The sequence below is a fragment of the Artemia franciscana genome, chromosome 11 (genome assembly GCF_032884065.1).
Source record: "Artemia franciscana chromosome 11, ASM3288406v1, whole genome shotgun sequence".
Classification (NCBI taxonomy): domain Eukaryota; kingdom Metazoa; phylum Arthropoda; class Branchiopoda; order Anostraca; family Artemiidae; genus Artemia; species Artemia franciscana.
In genome coordinates this window covers 823,930-844,363 of record NC_088873.1, presented here as the reverse complement: position 1 = coordinate 844,363, position 20,434 = coordinate 823,930, and the positions used below count along the sequence as shown (strand labels likewise).

General features: G+C 34.6%; 1 protein-coding gene across 1 annotated transcript in view; it reads right to left on the bottom strand.

Moving 5' to 3' along the window:
* Window positions 1-20,434, bottom strand: part of LOC136032657 (glutathione hydrolase 7-like) — a 104,709-nt gene that overhangs the window by 59,009 nt on the left and 25,266 nt on the right. Inside the window, exons 2-4 of the mRNA XM_065712942.1 lie at window positions 18,381-18,546; window positions 17,116-17,267; window positions 5,543-5,755 (exon numbers count right to left, since the gene is read on the bottom strand). Of these exons, the coding sequence (XP_065569014.1) occupies window positions 5,543-5,755; window positions 17,116-17,267; window positions 18,381-18,509 (494 nt within the window). The 5' untranslated portion in view covers window positions 18,510-18,546. The remainder of the gene's footprint in view (window positions 1-5,542; window positions 5,756-17,115; window positions 17,268-18,380; window positions 18,547-20,434) is intronic.

Here is a 20,434-nt window from a genome sequence, read left to right as displayed (position 1 = left end):
GCAAAAATTCTTTTCCATCCAGAAAATTAAGAAGCTTGTACAGCATTGCCTTCTCGAAAATTTTGTTGAAAACAGATAGGAGAAAAATTCGCCTATGATTAGCAGGATCATTCCAAGAATTACTTTTACGAAGTACTATAGCCTTAGTTTGTTTTAGAGACTCAGGCAAAATTCCTACCTCGAAAGACAGATTGACAAGCTTAGACAATGGGACAGAATAGCTGGCAGAATGGCATAGATAACCCTTGTAGGAATTCTGTCTGGCCCTGAAGACGATGATCCTTTAAGAGTATTCATGATACGAGCTACCTCAAACTCAGAATAAAGGTTCAAGACCATTTACTTTAAAACTCAGGGTACAAAATAGGCCCTGGAATCGCAAAAAGGAGTTGTAGAGCTCGCAAGGAAGCAGTCGTCTTTCCTATATTAGCAAAAACAAAAGCTGAAGATCTTCTTCTCCTTGAACAGTTTTACCATCGACAATCAACTTTGGAGCTGAAGGCAGAGGGGGAGTAGGTCGAAGAACCGAATTAACAATTTACCATGTCTTCCTAACATCCTTTCCAGACCCAAAAAATTTCGTACGATAATACTGAGACTTAGCCTTCCGACACATAAAATTAAATATACTCCTATAGGCCTTGAACCGTTGATGATGAACTGCAGATAATGAAGTCTTTTACAGCCTCCACATATAATATTTCCTTTTGCAGCTTGTATGGATCCAGCGGTATTATCTTTTTAAAAGTATGAGGTGTTGGATTCTGATGGCAAACTTCTAGGGAACCGTCTTTCACTAAATCATAAAAGAAATCAAAATGGCGGTTAAAATCTGATTCAGAAACCAAACTATCCCAAGGCTGATTGGTCAGACAAGAATTCAGTAGACTCAGCTCAGTATCATAAAAACGGAAAAATAGGAGATCAGATGGCGATGCTTTACGCTGACAGTGATCAGCGATCTTATATAAATAAATAGGGGGGAAATGATGAGAAATATCACTAGCCAGAAACAAATTGTCTAAGACATCTAGTGACAAAAAATATTATCAATGTTAAACGCAAGGGTCTCAATAGCTCGGGTTGGTATATAAACTGAATGTAGGGTTCCAAACTGAGCATCCTCAATAAAAAATCTGCAGCCAAAGCAGAATTTTGATCCAGCAGGTTGAGGTTGAAATCCCCCATAAGGATTAGTTCACAAGGATTCTTTTGGACTAAGGCCATAACCTCTTCCTGAATTTTCATAAACGAAGGAACAGATTCACTAGGAGACCTGTAAACCAAACCCAGGGCTAAGTCCTTACACCCTAACTCAATCTCAATAAAAAGATATTCAAAGATTCCTTCCTCATTTCTACACATATCACTCCAGACATTGTTTGCATTATCACACATATGGCATTTTTCGGGCATTTCCCTGCAAAAATATCCGCTCACACTAGAATCAATCGTTTAAACTTAATGAAAAATCTCAATAGCGTTTCTTCTGATGACTCCTGGTAGTTGAGGCCAGCGTGGGACAGTGTACCAGCCCGATGACACCCTCAGGTGCACATTATGACACCTAAGGGTTTTTCATCCTTTTGTACACAAAAACAACTTTATAAACTAAAAATGACCATTGTTTTTATTTGAATAGCGGAAACTTGCCATTTCATTGTTAGACGGCGATGTTCCATGGTAATTCACGCCACCGTGGCAATATATGGCTGGCCGACGGCAGCCCTAGGACACATTATCATTCCTAAGGCATTTTTCAGATATTTTCTTCATAAAAATTATCCTTTAAATCGATTGGTTCGTGTTTTCTCATGCCACCCCTCGTGATACATCATGGCAATTCATGCCACCGTGGCAATATGTGCCAGCCCCGTGGCATCCCAGTGATACATATTATCATTCCTATGAGATTCTTAACCTTTCACTGATTCTAGGATTTTGTATTCGGCTGTTCCATGGTAATCTATGGTTGATCAACGACAATAAAACCCTTTCTTAGAGAATTTTTAGAGATGTTTTCTTAGAGTATTATATAAATTTGTTCAAAACATAAGAAAACAGTCCTTCTTAGAGAATTTTTCTAAGGGTTTTCTTAGAGAATGATGTAAACTTGTTCAAAATATAGCGAAATAGTCCTTTTAGAGAAGTCTTAGAGATTTTTTCTTACAGAAATATATAAACTTGTAAAACATAGGAAAATAGACCTTCTTAGGAAATTTTTAGAGATATTTTCTTAGAGAATGATATAAAATTGTTCAAAACATAGGAAAATAGTCTTTCTTAGAGAAATTTCAGAGATACTTTTTTAGAGAATTATATAAACTTGTTTAAAAAATAGGAAAATAGTCCTTCTTAGAGAATTTCTAGAGATATTTTCTTAGAGAATCATACAAACTTGTTCGAAAATAAGAAAAAAGTCGTTCTTAGAGAATTATTAGGGATGTTTCCTTAGAGAATGATACAAACTTGTTCAAAACATAGGAAAATGGTCTTTCATAGAGAATTTTAGAGATAATTTCTTAGAGAATAATATAAACTTGTTCAAAACACAGGAAAACGGTCCTTCTTATAGAATTTTTAGATATGTTTTTTTAGGGAATAATATAAATTTTTAAAACACATAGCAAAATAGTCCTTCTTCGAGAATTTTTAGAGATGTTTTCCAAGAAGATGATATAAACTTGTTCAAAACACAGAAAAATAGTTCTTCTTAGAAAACCTTTTTGATATAAACTTGTTTAAAACATAGGAAAAAAGCCCTTAGAGGATTTTTGAGATGTTTTCTTGGAAAATGACATAAACTTGTTCACAAACATAGAAAAATACTCCAGTACTCCTTAGAGAATGTTTAGATATGTTTTCTTACAGAATGATATAAACTTGTTCAAAACATAGAAAAATAGTCTTTCTTTGAGAATTTTTAAAGAAGTTTTCTTAGATAATTATAGGAACTCGTTCAAAACATAGGAAAATAATCCTTCTTAGAGAAGTTTTAGAGATGTTTTGTTAGAAAAAGATATAAACTTGTTCAAAACATAAGAAAATGGTTTTTCATAAATAATTTTTTGATATGTTTCCCTTGAGAATGATATAAACTTGCTTAAACCATAGGAAGTTAGTCCTTCACAGAGAATGTTTAGAGATATTTTCTTATAGAATGATCCAAGCTTACCCAAAACAAAAGAAAATAGTCATTGATCAATAAAAGTACCACCTCCCACAGCATGGGTACCGGCAACCAACCTATACGGTCCTTCTTAGAGAATTTTTAGAGATTTATTTTAGGGAATACGGATAAAAAAAAAATAGAGATGTTTTTAGGGCTATACGGTCCTTCTTATAGAATTTTTAGAGATGTTTTTTAGGGAATAATATAAATTTTTAAAACACATAGCAAAATAGTCCTTCTTCGAGAATTTTTAGAGATGTTTTCCAAGAGGATGATATAAACTTGTTCAAAACACAGAAAAATAGTCCTTCTTAGAAAACCTTTTTGATATAAACTTGTTTAAACATAAGAAAAAAGCCCTTAGAGAATTTTTGAGATGATTTCTTCAAAAATGACATAAACTTGTTCACAAACATAGAAAAATACTCCAGTACTTCTTAGACAATGTTTAGATATGTTTTCTTACAGAATGATATAAACTTGTTCAAAACATAGAAAACTGGTCTTTCTTAGAGAATTTTTAAAGAAGTTTTCTTAGATAATTATAGAAACTCGTTCAAAACATAGGAAAATTGTCCTTCTTAGAGAAGTTTTAGAGATGTTTTATTAGAAAAAGATATAAACTTGTTCAAAACATAAGAAAATGGTTTTTCATAAAGAATGTTTTGATATGATTCCTTTGAGAATGATATAAACTTGCTTAAAACATAAGAAAATAGTCCTTCACAGAGAATGTTTAGAGATATTTTCTTATAGAATGATCCAAGTTTACCCAAAACAAAAGAAAATAGTCATTGATCAATAAAAGTACCCCCTCCCACAGCATGGGTACCTGCAACCAACCTATAACTACCCCAGGTACCTGCAACCAACGTGTCTTACCCTGGGTACCAGCAATCGACTATTTTTAACAGCCAAAAAGAACAATATGATTCACATGGGTATTTCATGCAAATTCGGATCGTTTTTCAAGGATTCAGCCTTTTTCTTACATGATAGTAGGTAGGTTAACCTAACCTCACCTACACATGATAGGTTATGTTAAGTTAGGTTAGATGTCGCGTCATGTCTTAAAAAACATTTTCCGTTGGAATTGGCTGATAGGGGCCCCGTTAGCATTGGTTGCTAGGGCCCCTCGTTGGAATTGACTGCTAGGGCCCCCCGTAGAATTGACTGCAATATCCCCGTTAGAATTGGATAAAAGGGCTACGGTTGAATTGGTTACAAGGACACCCCCCTCACCCCGGTGAAAGGGTTGCTAGGGGCCCGGTGAAATTGATCACTACGGGTCCATCAGCTTTAAGGTTGGCCCTCGTCTGTTTTTAACGACAAAACAAACTATTACGTCAGGCGTACGTTTTTATCCTGATTAGGCGGGGCCTTGGGGATTATATCCTGGCCCTTGCGGGTTTTTTAAATAATCAAAAAAACTCTCTATTATGTATCAAACACCTACATCTCTTAGAAGACATTCCCTATTACGTAACAAGCACCTATGTCTTGAAGAAAATCAAGAACACATGCGTCTTGAGGGGACCACCGTTAAACTTCTTCCTGATCTTTAATCATTAAGGAAGAAAAGGGTAGCGGCTATGGGTCCCTTTAAAAGCAGGGAGACATCACTACTGATGTCCTACCTCTAACAATCAATAAATTCTAGCTCGTGAGTTTGTACAAAGTCGCAAAGCTGAATTACAGAACAAAATCAGCGAAGGCAATTAGCTAAAATGTTTGCTCATCTTATTATCAGGACTTCAGGTAATATGTGCGAAGAAAATGATGAAGAAAATGAAAAATGAAACGGCTAAACTTAGACTTAAGCTCACTATAACGACTTCAAAATGTGACATCTTGAATGTGGGCCACCAAATTTGCTATATTTATGCTTTTAAATGTGTGGAAAGTCGAGGCTTGGTAATCTCTGCTGAAAGAACCTCTTCAGGTTTTTATTCGCAAGTATTTGCTTAGACACATTACCTTTGCATTTACACTTAAGACAAAATGAAAAAAAAAACAGAAAACGGGAACAATTTTTCAATAAGATACGGAATGAACAAATTCAAGATGCAGGTCTCCTTTTCTTTTCATAGTGTATGGTTTTTTTCTCCATTTTCTACACATAAAAGAAGAGAAAACTATTCCATATACGAGGGTGCGTTCGGCCCATCGACTTCTAACCTGTTACGTTAATTTTTTTCTTAAATAACCCTTCATATTATTCCAATTGCATGGCCGCTGTGTTTCAGCATTTGTTCTTAATGATTTTGGACAGTAAGTCAAACCTTTCTTTTTTAATTTAATCTAAGCCAAGCCCGAAAATATAAGTATGAAAGATAATAAAATATTGCATCCCTATTTAGGAAAAAATACCTTGCAAGTTTCACAACAGGACTCAGGAGCTGCTTCCAACTAAGTTTACCAAAGCGCTGATGTGCTAAATTGAGGCCATAAAGAACGCCAGGCACGCCAGAGCCAACAACAGATTGCGCACTGCTATTAGACCCAGCACGTTCAACGAAACTGAAAACGGACGATTCTGCTTTATCGGCTTTTTTGCGACTGAAAGTCATCAGATAACCGCCTCTGAAAATGATAAGTGATGAAAATGATGCAGTGATAAGTAAATACAAAGTAGGGATTGGTACCGTTTCTGCTTCTTTTTCTACTGCTTTCCGCTTTGCTTTGGAAGGGGAGAACAGAGACCATCTACTTTTCTCAGTGCAACAGAACTGCAGAAAATGATACGAGAATATTTATTCATAATTAAATCAACATACAACGAAAATGCAGTGATAGTGCTCATAGTAGCAGTGGCGCAATTTCATCAAAATCCGAGGGCAAAAGGTGCAAAAGATAAACAACTGAGCAGAAATTCAAATAGGAAACAATTAAAGAGGTAAATTATTTTTAGCATGGAATGGAAAAATATTTTTCACATGGTAGATCGACCCAATATTTTGAGCAAGTTTAACCCTTAAATGCTCAATGTGATTACGAAAAGACAGCAATGGACCAAGAGAAACGCTAAAATAACGTATGACTGAATCCTACAAATTTTACTCTCACCAATTTAAGCTCCTGACAAGAAATCAATAGAGTGACGCGTTTTGAACGATCAAAAACCATAAATTCAGTTTTAGTCAAATTTGGTACTAATTTAGTACCTACTAAATTATAGGAAACAAACCATCGATTAACTGAAGTAACAGTTGTAATCAATTAATGTAGATGAATCCCTCGCTTTAACAGATAGAGCTATGTCATCTGCAAGTAGAATAACAAGACTAATATTCCCCCGCAAACTTTGCGGAAGATCTTTAATATAAATGAGAAATAAGAGCAATTCCATAATACTGAACCTTGAGGGACACCAATATTATTAAGTTGTTTCTTTTTAATCGGACAGTTTTCCATCAGCATCTACCGCAATTACACGTCCCCACAGGTATGATCTTACCAAGTTTAGTCCAATCCCTCTTATGCCTGCATTTTCCATTTTGTCAAAAAGAATTTCACAGTTTAATGCGTCAAATGCTTTCTTAACATAGTAGAAAACAATAGCCACATAGAAATCATCATCTAAACAATCATTTATTTCTAACAAAAGAGCTGCAATTGCGTGTTGTGTCGAATGGCTTGCCCTAACTCCAAAGTGGTATTTGGTATAAAAAAAAATTATCTTATCAAAATAATCAGAAATCCTTTCTTTAAAATTTTTTCAAACACTTTAGATAAAGGCGATAAAATTGCAATGGGAAGATAATTATTTACATCAGATTTATCGCCTTTTTTATGTTACGGTATTACCTGGGCAATTTTTCATCCACAGGGAAACATACCTGAACTGACACATAAATTAAAAATATGAATAAGTTGTTCATAAATCACTCAAGCGATATTTTTTAACAGCTTTGTTGATAGCCCATCATATCCCACTGAATTACCACTTTTTATATTTTTAATAGCCTTATGGAATTCTGCAAAACTAACTGGGGTCAGAAATATGCTCCTACCTTAATTATCGAGACATTAGTCTGGTCTCTGTAGGTAGCAAATTACTTAGTAATGCGATACTTTTTAGACTGAGAGATAATGTAAACAAAGTTTTAAGAGAAGAACATTGCGGTTATAGAAAAGGAAGAGGATGTTTCGACAAAGTTTTCACTATTAGGTTAATAATTGAGAAGTCCCTTCGTTGTCAAACACCTTTGGTCCTCAGTTTTATAGATTATAAACAAGTGTTCGATTCTATTGATAGAAGAGCTTTAGCAAAGGTCTTATTCATATATGGTATACCAGACAAATACATTACGGTGATTTGTACTACGTACGAGAATAATACTGCTGCGGTTAAGGTATGAAATGAGGTTAGCAACTGGTTTTGTATTAAATCAGGAGTTAAGCAGGGTTGTGTTCTATCCCCCTTTATATGGATCATTTGGATGGACTTCGTCTTAAGGAGCACAGGAAAGGCAATTGGAGACCACGGAATCAAATGGTGAGGAAAAACTCTACTGGATTTAGATTCTGTTGATGATTTAAGCATATTAGATGAAAGTATGAGCAAAATGAATGAATTTTTAGAGGTTTTGCGAGTTCAGGGTGCTAGAATAGTTCTGAAAATTAATGTTAAGAATACTAAGTCACTAAAGCTAGGGATAAGTGAAGATAAAAAGGTGACGTTGGGTAACGAAAAGATTGATCAGGTGGGCAGCTTCACTTACCTTGGTAGTATTATTAGTAAAGACGGTGGGTAATGTGAAGATGTTAAAAGTAGAATAGCTAAGGCTCAGAGTGTTTTTCACAGTTAAAAAACGGTTTGGAAGAATAGGAAGATAAGTCTGCAAACCAAGATTAGAATATTGGAAGCAAGAGTGATGACAGTGGTCAAATATGGCTCTGAAGCATGGGCGCTCCGAAAAGCGGACGAAAATTTACTAGATTTTTTCCAGAGAAATTGCCTACGGATCGTTCTGGGTACCCACCTGACTGACCGTATTTCAAACAGTAGGTTGTACGAAAAATGTGGTTCAATCCCACTTTCTAGGGCTATAATGAAAGAAAGGTTGAGATGGCTAGGCCACGTTCTGCGGATGAAGGATGACAGATTGCCGAAGATTTTCCTTTTTGGCCAACCAACTGGGGCTACATGGAAAGCACGTTGTCCTTGTCTGGGTTGAGAGGATATCATAAATAAAGATTTATAAATTTATAAATAAAGTGTATGTTTCCTGCGAGAAGAAAAATCTCTTTCTGCAGAAACGATAGATTGTCTACCACCAACAAAATAATCCCTAAACATATTAGCAACTGCTTGCGGTCATCTAACTTCTTCACTAATTATTTCATATAATACCTAGGGATGTGACAATCGTATATTTTGTCCAATTTTATCCTTGATCAAACTCCAAATTTCCCGGGGAGAGTCAGAATTTTGAAATGAATCTTTATAATAAGCTATTTCACTTTCTCTAAGAGTCATTTCCAAGAGGTTTTTATAATTTTTAAAACGCATTATATTTATTTCTGTGGATTCCTCATTTTAATTTTATATAAACAGTTTTATTCATTAATCAGCCTCAAGAGGGACTCATTTACCAAGGTTTTCTTGGAGCATGTCTTATTCCCATTAGAATTCTATACAGGCAAAACTGATCAATCTTTTCAGTCGTAGTCTAATCAGTAATCAAAATAATCAGTCAATAAAATCAGTCATAGTCTAATCAGTCATAAAACTTATCTAAGGATAGATTTCGATTCTTTTCATTAATTACTGGACTTCAATCAACGTCACCGAGCCCTTCTGTTGAATCAACGTCATATGGGTATTTCATGCAAACTCGCATCATTTTTTAAGGATTCAGCCTTTTTCTTGCATGCTAGTAGGCTAGGTTAGCCCAGTGGTCGACAAAGTGAGGCTCCAGGGCCATGTGTGGATCTTTGGCCTCTTAAGTGCGGCTAGCACAAATATCCGCGGAAGGTGCAATCATATTTTCATTAAGAAAAAACTTAGTAAGAGAAAAATCCCATCTTACACTAAATTCATCTATAAATCGAAAATTTAACAAATTTTTATTCGTTAAGTCTTGACACTTCATTTGACTTTTTTGTTTTATTACTTTTTTTACTTTTTATTTTTATTTACTTTTACTTTTTATTTACTTTTTTAGCAAATGAAGTAGAAAATCAACCATAATTACGCAGTGATCAGACTAATCATCAGGAATAGCATATGTATTAACGGCGCTGTAAGGTGAAAAAATATTATCAATTAGTGAAAATGGCCTATCAGTTATGCTGGATGACATAAAACGTACAGGGTTTAATCCATGAGCTAATAAGTGTTTCTATTCATTCTGCTCTGGTTAGAAGATAGAAAACTCATTAAATAAATATTAAAATTTCCCATAGCTAGATAACGAGTATTAAGACTAGCTGATTTATCCAATAAAGTTCCAAAACTATTTATAAATTCTACCTTACAAGCTGATGGAGTACGATAAATAACTGCGATTAGCAGTTTCTGATTATTTGGGAAAAAAAAGCACTCAACATCACGAGATTCACATAGCTCCTTTGGGACTTTTAAAATGTGTCTTAAGGATTATTGAATAAAGAATAAAATAGAATAGCATTTTTTGTTCTCCTCTGAGGAGTTAATGTCCCCTGTGTTCTGTTCATGGTGTGTGGTTGTCTTCTCTGCGCTTGACTCCCAGGTTTCAGGCATGCTTTCTATGTTTTTTTTGTAGTTGTTGCTTTTACTGTATTCCCCTTATATATATATCGCATATATTGTAGTTTTTACTTGTATTTTTTTATCCCCTTCTATCCCTGGCCATGCAGCCTTTCGAGGGGGAATAAGTGTATTGTTATTCAATATTGAATTGTATTTTGTATTGTCTTGCATTTAATAATAAATGTCTCTTCTCTCTCTCTTCTCTCATTTCAATATACATTGGCAAAATATCTAGCCTTACACGAGCTGGTATGCAATTTTTAACTAAATCACCAAGACCACCTTGCTTTTGTCTACTTTGACCGACAAGATAATTGATAATCATTAACATGAATACTTTCAATTGAAAACTCATCTAAAAATATTTCACATAGGCCTAAAATATCCGTCAAGATACCGATAAAAAAAATACTTCAATCGGATCTCAGCCCCAACAATTCCAAACTATATATATATATATATATATATATATATATATATATATATATATATATATATATATATATATATATATATATATATATATATATATATATATATATATATATATATATTTCTTGTATAAACATTATTCTTTGCCAAATCGTTCAAAAAAAATATTGATTTTTTTGAATATCTAATATAATGCAATTATCTTCATTATCATGAGCTAAAATATTTTGGAAAACGGAAAGAAACAAAAGAGAATCTCGCTCAACTTCATTTAACCTTGATGATGGAATTCCACCATTTCCTCTATCCATTATCAAATACTACCACCACGTCAAAGGCCACCATACCACGCCCTACCAGCCCAGCAAACAAGCAAAAGAGAACAAAGGTAACACAAATAGGAACAACTTGGAAAAGAAAAGAAAAATGTCTTTATTCTATGTCTATATCTTTCAATACTGCTAATCGGAAAGAACTCCGTGCGGGTCAACAACAAAAAAATAAGTAAATAAAGAAAAATAATCAAGAATTTAGAAGAAGGCATATAAACAATAAATAAATACAAACAAATAGGCCAAGTAAAGCAAGATTAAACATTACATAATTATGTGACTTGAATAATAACAACAGAGCACTCCAGCTATCATGCGTAATAATTTCATGCCACAGAATCCTCCACTTGTAAACTTTGATGTGCTTCTCCTCGGACTCTCAAAAAGTCGTCGATTTCTGGTATATAATCACTAAATGAGTATTTTGTAGTCGACCCTTCAGGTCTTTTCATTAACAAATATACTTGAATGCCCTTGGATATCCATGCATAATATCCGTGAACTTTTCTTCTATTTATCACATTTCACCAATAACAGCTTATATATTTAACGAATTTCGGCTGGACACATCCTAACTAATAAACAAGTTCGAATTGTTTCCATGGAATGTCTTACCCTTAAGCTTACTAGCATTTTTGTCATAGCTAATTAATAATCTTTATTATTCAGTGCCACCTTAAAAAATTTACATTTTCTATCGTATTGTGTGCTCGTGAAATTTAAATCTGTCATTTCTAATCCACGGCGAAGTATCTCTGTGAATAAAACTTCAGCGCTATCATTGTCCTCGCACACAGCATTCCGTATGATAGCATTATTTTTCAATTTAACAGCTTCCATTCTCACAGTCCGACCTCTGCAATCTTCATTTTTTCTTCTTAGCTTCATTATTTCATCAGTACATGTTTTTATTTGCACTTTGAGGCAAAACGTATCATTTTGGATCTTTCCAATTTTCAGTTCAGTATTATCCATGTTATTTTTAAGTAGCGAATGGTCTTTTTCCAGATTACCAAACCTTACCGTAAGACTTCCTCATTGATGGTTGATATTACCTAGCTTATAACCATTTTCTTTTACGGCATTGAGAATTTGCTTAAAGCTAGTATTGATAATTCTGGTTTTTAGCTAGAGCCATGCTCTGAGGTGTCTAATATACTACTCATTCATTCTTGTCTAGGGTTTTTCCTTTTACTGTACAAGCTGCCGACTAAGTCATTAATTAAGGTCCCCAGTGGACTTCCACGAATCAAACGCGGCCAGCGGCTTTGAAATCCCCCTTTTACGGGCAACAAAGACATATATTGCATTTTCCCAGACAATCAGGGGAAAATTCCAGTAGGGAGATTTTCCAAAAAGTCAGGAGATCTCCCGACAAATCGGGAGGAGTGGAAGAACTACTTATACGTCCAATTATGAACTAAAAAACTTGAAATATATCCAACTATCCTTACGATAATATTTTCACACTAATTTACAGACAGAGGTCTGAAATGTGTCTTACTCTGACGAGAGCATTGAATGAGCTGAAATTAAGCACTAAATCAGACCAACAAAAGGATTACAAACAGAGGATTATAATTTAGAGAAATAAACTTGCAGAGAAAATATAAACCAAAAGACCCCCTTTCTAACAAACTCGAATGATTTTTCTTCCAATGATATGCATTCAACAACATGAAGCAATATTTCCGAGGCAAACAATCATCCATTTGTAGTCGTTATAAAATACAGTTGATTTTGCGGCGAATGCAGCCACTCCATTTGTCCTTGTGCCACGTATACCAATAAAAAAGAACGAAAACTCTAATTAACCGAGCCAAACCAATAACTAGGCTTTTGTAGCTTGAGGAAATTATCAGGGCAGCTGTGTTACATCTTCGATACTAGGACCAAATCCCAAAATATTCATAAACAATTGAAACAATTAATTAGTTAAGACAAAAAATCAAGTTCTCCTTGGTTCAATTGTGGGTTTTTTTGTTTTTTTTTTAGAATATCAGAGCAAAAGAAAATTATATCTCTATTCTTCCGTTCTTGGAAATATCTTCTCTAATTGCCACTTTGGACTCGCAACCGGGACATTTCAAATATATATGGTGTTTTTGATATTTCTTCAAAAATAGACCAGCTTGTGGACATGTTCCGTAGGCGTCGAATACATAAATTGGGACTTGGATCATTTGTACAAGCAGCGCCAGGCATCCTGTTATCAGGAGGTGGGGTAACTAGGCTACAGGAAGTTATAGTTATACATTTCTCTGCTCCATTAGCAAGATTTGCGCCTGCATTTGCAGAAGTAGGTTCATCTTCGATCTTCAGTCCAAAATAACTTAAGCAAGACTCAACAGCTTTCTCTTGAGACCAGACAACAATTTGCGTGTCAAATGGGTCGGGGTGAGTCAATGAGTCGACTTCAGGGTTTTTAGACAACTGCCAAAATGAAGTATCCGTCTGGCTTGCGATGGATGTTTTCGAAAAGCCTGAGAAACGAGGTTCCTCGGTGTTAACGGGGTCCGTCTGTGTAAAACTGTCGCAAAAACTTGCCTTTGGCCTGAGCTCATCTCGGTGCAAAATGTCACGCATGAGTAAATTAGACTCGGCCAGAACTGAAGTTAGGTAGGTGATAGCTTTCTGTTGTTCGTTAATAATCGACTCCTGCCCTTCAAATCTTGATGTCAGTCGTGAAAAGTCAAGTAGGAACTCACTGGGGCGAATCGCTCCACCAGAAGGGGTGGTACCAGTGAAGCCCCAGTCCAGAGAGAAGTTTTCAAGTCGCACGTTTGCAGATCCACAAGCTTCAGCCGTTTTTAGACTAACCACAGGGGTGCCTATCGGATTAATTCCGATATCAATGTCATTCGCTTTCTGAATGCTAGATAGCGTTGAGTCACAAGCTCGTGCATGACTGCTAAGTTGTGTCGCTGCATTTTCATTGCGTTCGTTAGATTGCGGTACTTGCCGTTGCTCGTCGATGGATTCCTGGATGTTTGCGGGACGAACTGTCGTTTCGGCATCGGTAGCGTCGCTGGAGGCGGGTGTAGAGCTATGGATTGGGAATCTGTGTCCATTTGGAAAATACTGGGATTGAGGCTTCCTAATCTTCTTAGTCACTTCAGGTGTCAGATAGGTCAATGTTAGCGCACTTGTTGGCGTCACTGCATAATTTCGTGATATAGTGTGTTTCAGTTGCCGACACGGAGAACAGTACCAAGTGGATCCTTTCTTAATACCAGCTAGTCTCTGGTTGATAGTAATGTCACTGCACTTTGTGTGAACGTACTCATTGTAATCACAACACTGCATTGAATGTGTCCCCACTCTCTTCTTGCAAACTGGGCAGAAATAAGTAGATACTCCTGCCTTCTGATTTGTAGTCGGACTCATTCTGGAGGCCAAAACAATCAATGCTGGCAGGTGGTCTCCTCCACTTGTTTGTCCAAGATCCAGAGTAAAGTCTTGATTAGTCTTTAAATTTTAATTTAATTGCCTTGGGGGTTGACTTTAGACCTGTGAGAAGTGCAGATACCCGAATCGCCTATCCCTAGCAGTTTAAGGATGGATATCCAGCCGGTACCAATACGGCCCTTCTTGTTCGTTATCACTCTCTTCTGAACAGGTTTCTCCAAATGTAGAAGATAAACGACTCAGTGTACTTAATCTGCGGATTTTTCGGAAACAAATACTTGGCAACTATAGACCGGTGCTATATGAAGAGCCACAAAGATGGTGCTGTATAAAATTGGCAATGTAGATGGCGAGCTAGTTAATATGAGAAAAAAGATGGCGCTGAAAAAAACATCCGGATAAACTAGGATTAAAAGAAGGTCTCCTTAGCTAAAAATCTATCTATAGAGTGTAGAAATCAATATGAAAAAAACCTCGAAGTAATGCAGAAGCTTTATCCCATTAACAGCAAAGAATCAAACTCAGCCAAAATCACCTTGGATATAGCATAGATGGCTCTTCTTATCTTTCAGATAAAAAGTTTTGACAAAACATCAAACTGGCTCGAGAGTTTGTTGTCCACTACATCAAAACACATCGTTCATCTTCTGCCAATTTTTTGCCACGTCGGCTTTTCATCTTGATTGGGATAAGTTTTGCAGCCCCAGCAAAGCTTGTCTTTTTCCCCAGCCAACTGACAAGGCTTTTTCTTATCCTTGCCATTTTTCTTTGATTTTGAGTATCTTTGCCGAAATTACCGATAACAACATTAGAAATAATAACCTCATTCTCAAGCATTGTCATTTAAACAATGGATGCGTTCTCAAACATTGTATTTTGAGAGAAATTTTTTCTATATTTTTTTCCCGTATTTTTATAGGTCTTTTACGTTGGTGCCCAGACGCTTAGATTATCCATTCATCTTATATTGCAAACTTACAACACCGTGATGGCATCAAAGAGCAATCGAAAATATTACAACTCACCAAATCCAACAGGCAACGAGTATGTAACCTTCCTTTTGACTGGGGTCACCTCTTTTTGGCCAACGGATATACACGTTTAGTGGCAACCGTGTCCTTTTCCAAGGCCTTGTGCAAGCGGCAAAGTGAACCAGGTGATCTTCCGTTGCGTTACGTTACGCCAGTCGATGGCAAACCCGGCCTTAATTAACTTATGTTAAATAATTGCAGAGGGGTTATGCTACACTTTCTCCTTTTGGCACAGCCAACCCTCCCAAATTATGGCTCTGGATCTGTACTTGGAGTTAGTCCCTGATAAAAAGGATTAAATGTTCTAGCTTTTCCTCAATCTGTCCGCCTACTTCGGTCTAATTATACCAAAATTGAATCCTCTTTCCCTAATAAAAAAAAATAATCTGGCAAAGAAAATTCATAATTTTGAATCAGCAGGCTACTTCGATTGCCATTCCACATTCGTATATACAAAGTCAATTTTTTCAATATATAATTTTTAATTGCAGAGACCCATATACACGCTCAGAAACAACCTCGGGTGAGCCTTCTGACTCTTTTCAAGTTTAGAATTTTTGAGTTGATCCAATTGAACTACCTGAAACACTATAGAAAGGTGTTTAAGAGCTCATTTGAAATGGAATTGTCATATCTAATGTCTGTTTTAAGCAACAAAGATGATGTTAAGATTCAAGGTTCAATTTTCTAAAACAGCTTTCCCAGGATTGGCAAAAGCCTCAACTAAATCACGCTATCTCTTACAACACTGGAAAAAAAAAACTAAGAAAAATTAATGACACTTGTATAAAATTGCTGAAGCGATTAATTATGTATCTTATTGGCTGGAAGTTGTTCGTGTCTAGAGCATTGGCTTTGAGGGCAATAAGAGAAAGCAACAACTTACTGTATTTTTCATAAGCGAGGAGTGAATGTCCAAATTTGCACATAAGGTAGAATCTCCGTTCTCTCAGCGTTGGCATTTTTCAACGTTGCATTTGCAAATGTGTTATATTTGAAGCCCGGTATGGTCTTTGTCGCCCTTTTCCAAATTTGCACATGAGATAGAATCTCCGTTCTCTCAGCGTTGGCATTTTTCAACGTTGCATTTGCAAATGTGTTATATTTGAAGCCCGGTATGGTCTTTGTCGCCCTTTTCCAAATTTGCACATGAGATAGAATCTCCGTTCTCTCAACGTTGCAGTAGCATACGTGTCATATTTGAAGCCCGGTTTGATCTTGGTCGCCTGTTTTTGAACAGTCTCATGATCATCACTTAAGGAGTCAATGTTGCGCACCTGTGGTCCCCAAACAGGACATGCGTATTCTAGCATGGGACATATATAATAGATATACGCTATTCGTGACTGATTCACTATGCAACCTTGTCGTCGGAATGTAGTCAGCGATCGCAAAGCATAGTCGTCCTTTTTCACAAGGTTAAAAACATGGTAGCTGAAAGAACCGTCAGTACTGAAAGTCATACCAAGAATAATTACAGTTGAAGTGGTACAGAGCCAAGGTCCAGGACAAGCTACGTCCCTTTTAAGCAGATTAATACACGTCACTTTTGTTCTACTAATGTAAATTTAAAGACCAATATTCACGCACAGATCAGTGAAACTGTACTTCAAATCACCTTGGAACTGGGGTATTGCTTGGGATTTATTCACAAGAGATTCAAGCAAGGTGGACAGATCATCAGCGTATTTAAAGCGTTCATCAAAGAAAACGAGAACGCAGTTGATCACAGCCACGAACAGTAAGGCGGCCATCTAGGTACCTTAGGGAGCACCACATGTTACTTCAGCCCATTCAGAGTTAAGATATCCGGCAAAACGCGCATCGACACACTGGTGACGGCTCCTGAAACAATCGACTATTAACAGCATGGTATGTTTTCTAGTCTCCATTCGCTTCGGGTTTTGAAGAGACTGTACAGGCTGAACTGTGTCTTCATAAACAAAGCTATTTAACATAAGAATTATTAATCAACCTGTCTAACTTTGGGGAAAAAATACATACCCCCCAATACCCGTGTGGTGCGGATGTATTACTCCCATACATAAAGTAGCAGAAATAACCGCATCTATTGCTGAGCCTCCAGATTTGAGGATGTCCACCCCAAGTGTTGAGCATTCACTGCTGTCTGATGAAACAACGCCCGTTGGGAGTACCTGAAACGAATCTAAAAGTCATTGAAATCATGCAGAAAAAGCACAAACAGGTTCTAGTCACATCCATAGAGCATGAAAAACTGACCCTGCTGTAAACAATTTTTAAAAGGCCAAATGTCACCTTCCCCATGTTAAATTGACCAGAACTTAACCACAAAGTTTCCAAACTCTTTAATCCTACTTTCATTCACTATACTTAACTCTAGGCTGAAACATATGTTTAGTAATAAATTATGAATAATATTTGCTAGCTGGCAAACAAAGCCGGCTCAACTTTTCACTGCTTTTCGTGACTAGTGGAGGCCCATCAGGACACTATTTGCAAGAAGGCAAAAATTAGAAAGACTTAGAAAGTGAAACCAGTCGCTTTTGGAGAGTTTTGGATATCGATTTTTAGACCCAAATTCAAATTATTACCCCATGGCTTTAAAACGAAACGTAAATTTGTCTATTTTCTATATTATGTAAATCAGTCACTCTCCAAACCAAATAGTATTTTTGAAAACATTTCAAAATCATAACTGAGATGTAATAGCAGCTTATTGATAAAGCTTTATAGAACATATTTTTTGTTCATATTAAAAGCTTGCGCTTTCAGTCAATATTCATGATAGTTTTCAGTTTCAGTTTAGCAAGTTTTCAACTTTTTGAGGTGGAAAGCCATTGAGTTTTTCAAAACGAATTCCTTCGAAAAACTTGGCCTTCTGCATAGTTTCACTAAAAAGAATAGCATCTGCAGTGCATTTTCTTTTCTTTGGCTGGTCTTTTACCTCTCTTTATCTCTTATCTTTTTGGTCTTTACCTCTTTTATCTTATACCTGGCATCTAGTAACTCTGCTGAGCATACTTTAATGCTGCTTTTATGTTGATTCAGGTAGCATTTATATATATATATATATATATATATATATATATATATATATATATATATATATATATATATATATATATATATATATATATATATATATATATATATATATATATATATGTATGTGTATGTGTATGTATGTGTGTATGTGTATGTGTGTGTTATGTGTGTATGTGTGTGTGTGTATGTGTGTATTTGTGTACACGCATGTACACACGTGTGTTGTGTGTGTTTAGACTTACCTGAGGTTCTCCATCATAGGTCAGAAATGCAATGGCAATCGCTATAGAGATACAACTCAAGAGACCAACAACCAAAAATAGTTTCTTCTTGCTTTCTGGCTTACTCATTCGAAGAGGTGAGTTTTCCATGATTTATATTCCAAGGCGAATCAACTTTCCTTTTAATCTAAAAGTCAAAAAAAAAAATATAAATCATAATTTGTCCGACATCAAAAATCACAAATGTCAAGTTCTCAGCAAATTGTTTAAAACCTTTTACATTCTTCTTGTTCTTTTGAAAAATAGCACCTGGAATCCATAATAGATTCCTTTCGGCTTCAAGGACGTTTCATTTACGTACACAATTAATATATAGAAAATCAATACAATCATTAAATAAACTAAAACGAACCTTTTTTAATGAGTTCAACAGCGACACAATTTTCGTACAACCTTTTTTTTGCAATACAATTGTTAAGGAATACACTATTCTTGGTTTACATATATCAAACACACACAAAAAAACGAAATTACGAAACGAAGGAATTCAATGACTTATGGGAAGTACGAGGTCTCAAGCTACCTGTTCCCAGGAATTTAAGGCCTATAGGCCGGATGGTACCAATACGGCTCTTCCTACTCACTCCTGCAACCTTGACTTTTTCTGACTGCAACAATGACCTTTTTCTTATGTGAAGCTTCATAAACCAGAAAAGAAAAAGCTTTATACTGACATTTGGATTTATATTGTTGAAGAATAAGAATCTGTTCGTTTTATAGTGACATAGTCTTTTCAGGGAAAAATAATAGTTTAAATCTTTTCGATTTTCCTTTGAGAATTTGTAGTCTGGTCTGCTGATTGTATGCTGGATAAAAAAATTTATTTGATTTTATTTGATTATTTAATTAATATTAGTTTGTTATTATTAATATTAAATAAATATAAATCATATAAACAAATTTATATAATAAAATTATATAAATTAAATAAATTATATACATTATAATATAATTATATAATATAATAATACAAATTATTATTATTATTAGTCAAATAATAATAATTATTATTTATTTAATTATTATTTGATTTGATTTTTAATAGTATTTTCAAGGAAAAAATAATAGTTTAAATCTTTTCGATTTTCCTTTAAGGACTTGTAGTCTGGTCTGCTGATTGTATGCTGGATAAAAATTTTATTTGATTTTATTTGATTATTATTAATTAGTTATTACTTATATTAAATAATATAAATTATATAAAAAAAATATATAATAAAATTATATAAATTAAATAAATTATAATATAATTATATGATATAATAATATAAATTATTATTAATTGTTATTAATCAAATAATAATTATTATTAAAATCAATTATTTGATTTTATTTAACTATTATTTGATTTGATTCTTAATATTATTTTCAGGGAAAAAATAATAGTTTAAATCTTATCGATTTTCCTTTAAGAATTTGTAGTCTGGTCTGCTGATTGTATGCTGGATAAAAAAATTTATTTGATTATTTAATCATTATTAATTAGTTATTATTAATATTAAATAATATAAATTATACAAACAAATTTATATAATAAAATTATATAAATTAAATAAAATATATAAATTATAATATAATCATATAATATAATAATATAAATTATTATTAATTATTATTAATCAAATAATAATCATTATTAAAATCAATAATTTGATTTTATTTAATTATTATTTTATTATTATTTGATTTGATTTTTAATAGTCTTTTCAGGTAAAAAATAATAGTTTAAATCTTTTCGATTTTCCTTTAAGAATTTGTAGTCTGGTCTGCTGATTGTATGCTGGATAAAAAAATTTAACAACTTTTTGAAAACATACACCCTTTTGAAAATGTTGACACAAATAGTAGTGTTTAATTTAGTTTTATACCACCTCTAGTTGACCTGAAAATAAAACTTAATACCATTCGCAAGAAAATCTATCTTTGCTCTTTGTCAGCTTGGATACACTTACACTCTTTTGATTTAGTTAAATTTTAAGAACAGAAATAGTAATAGAAGTATTCCCAAAAGTTTG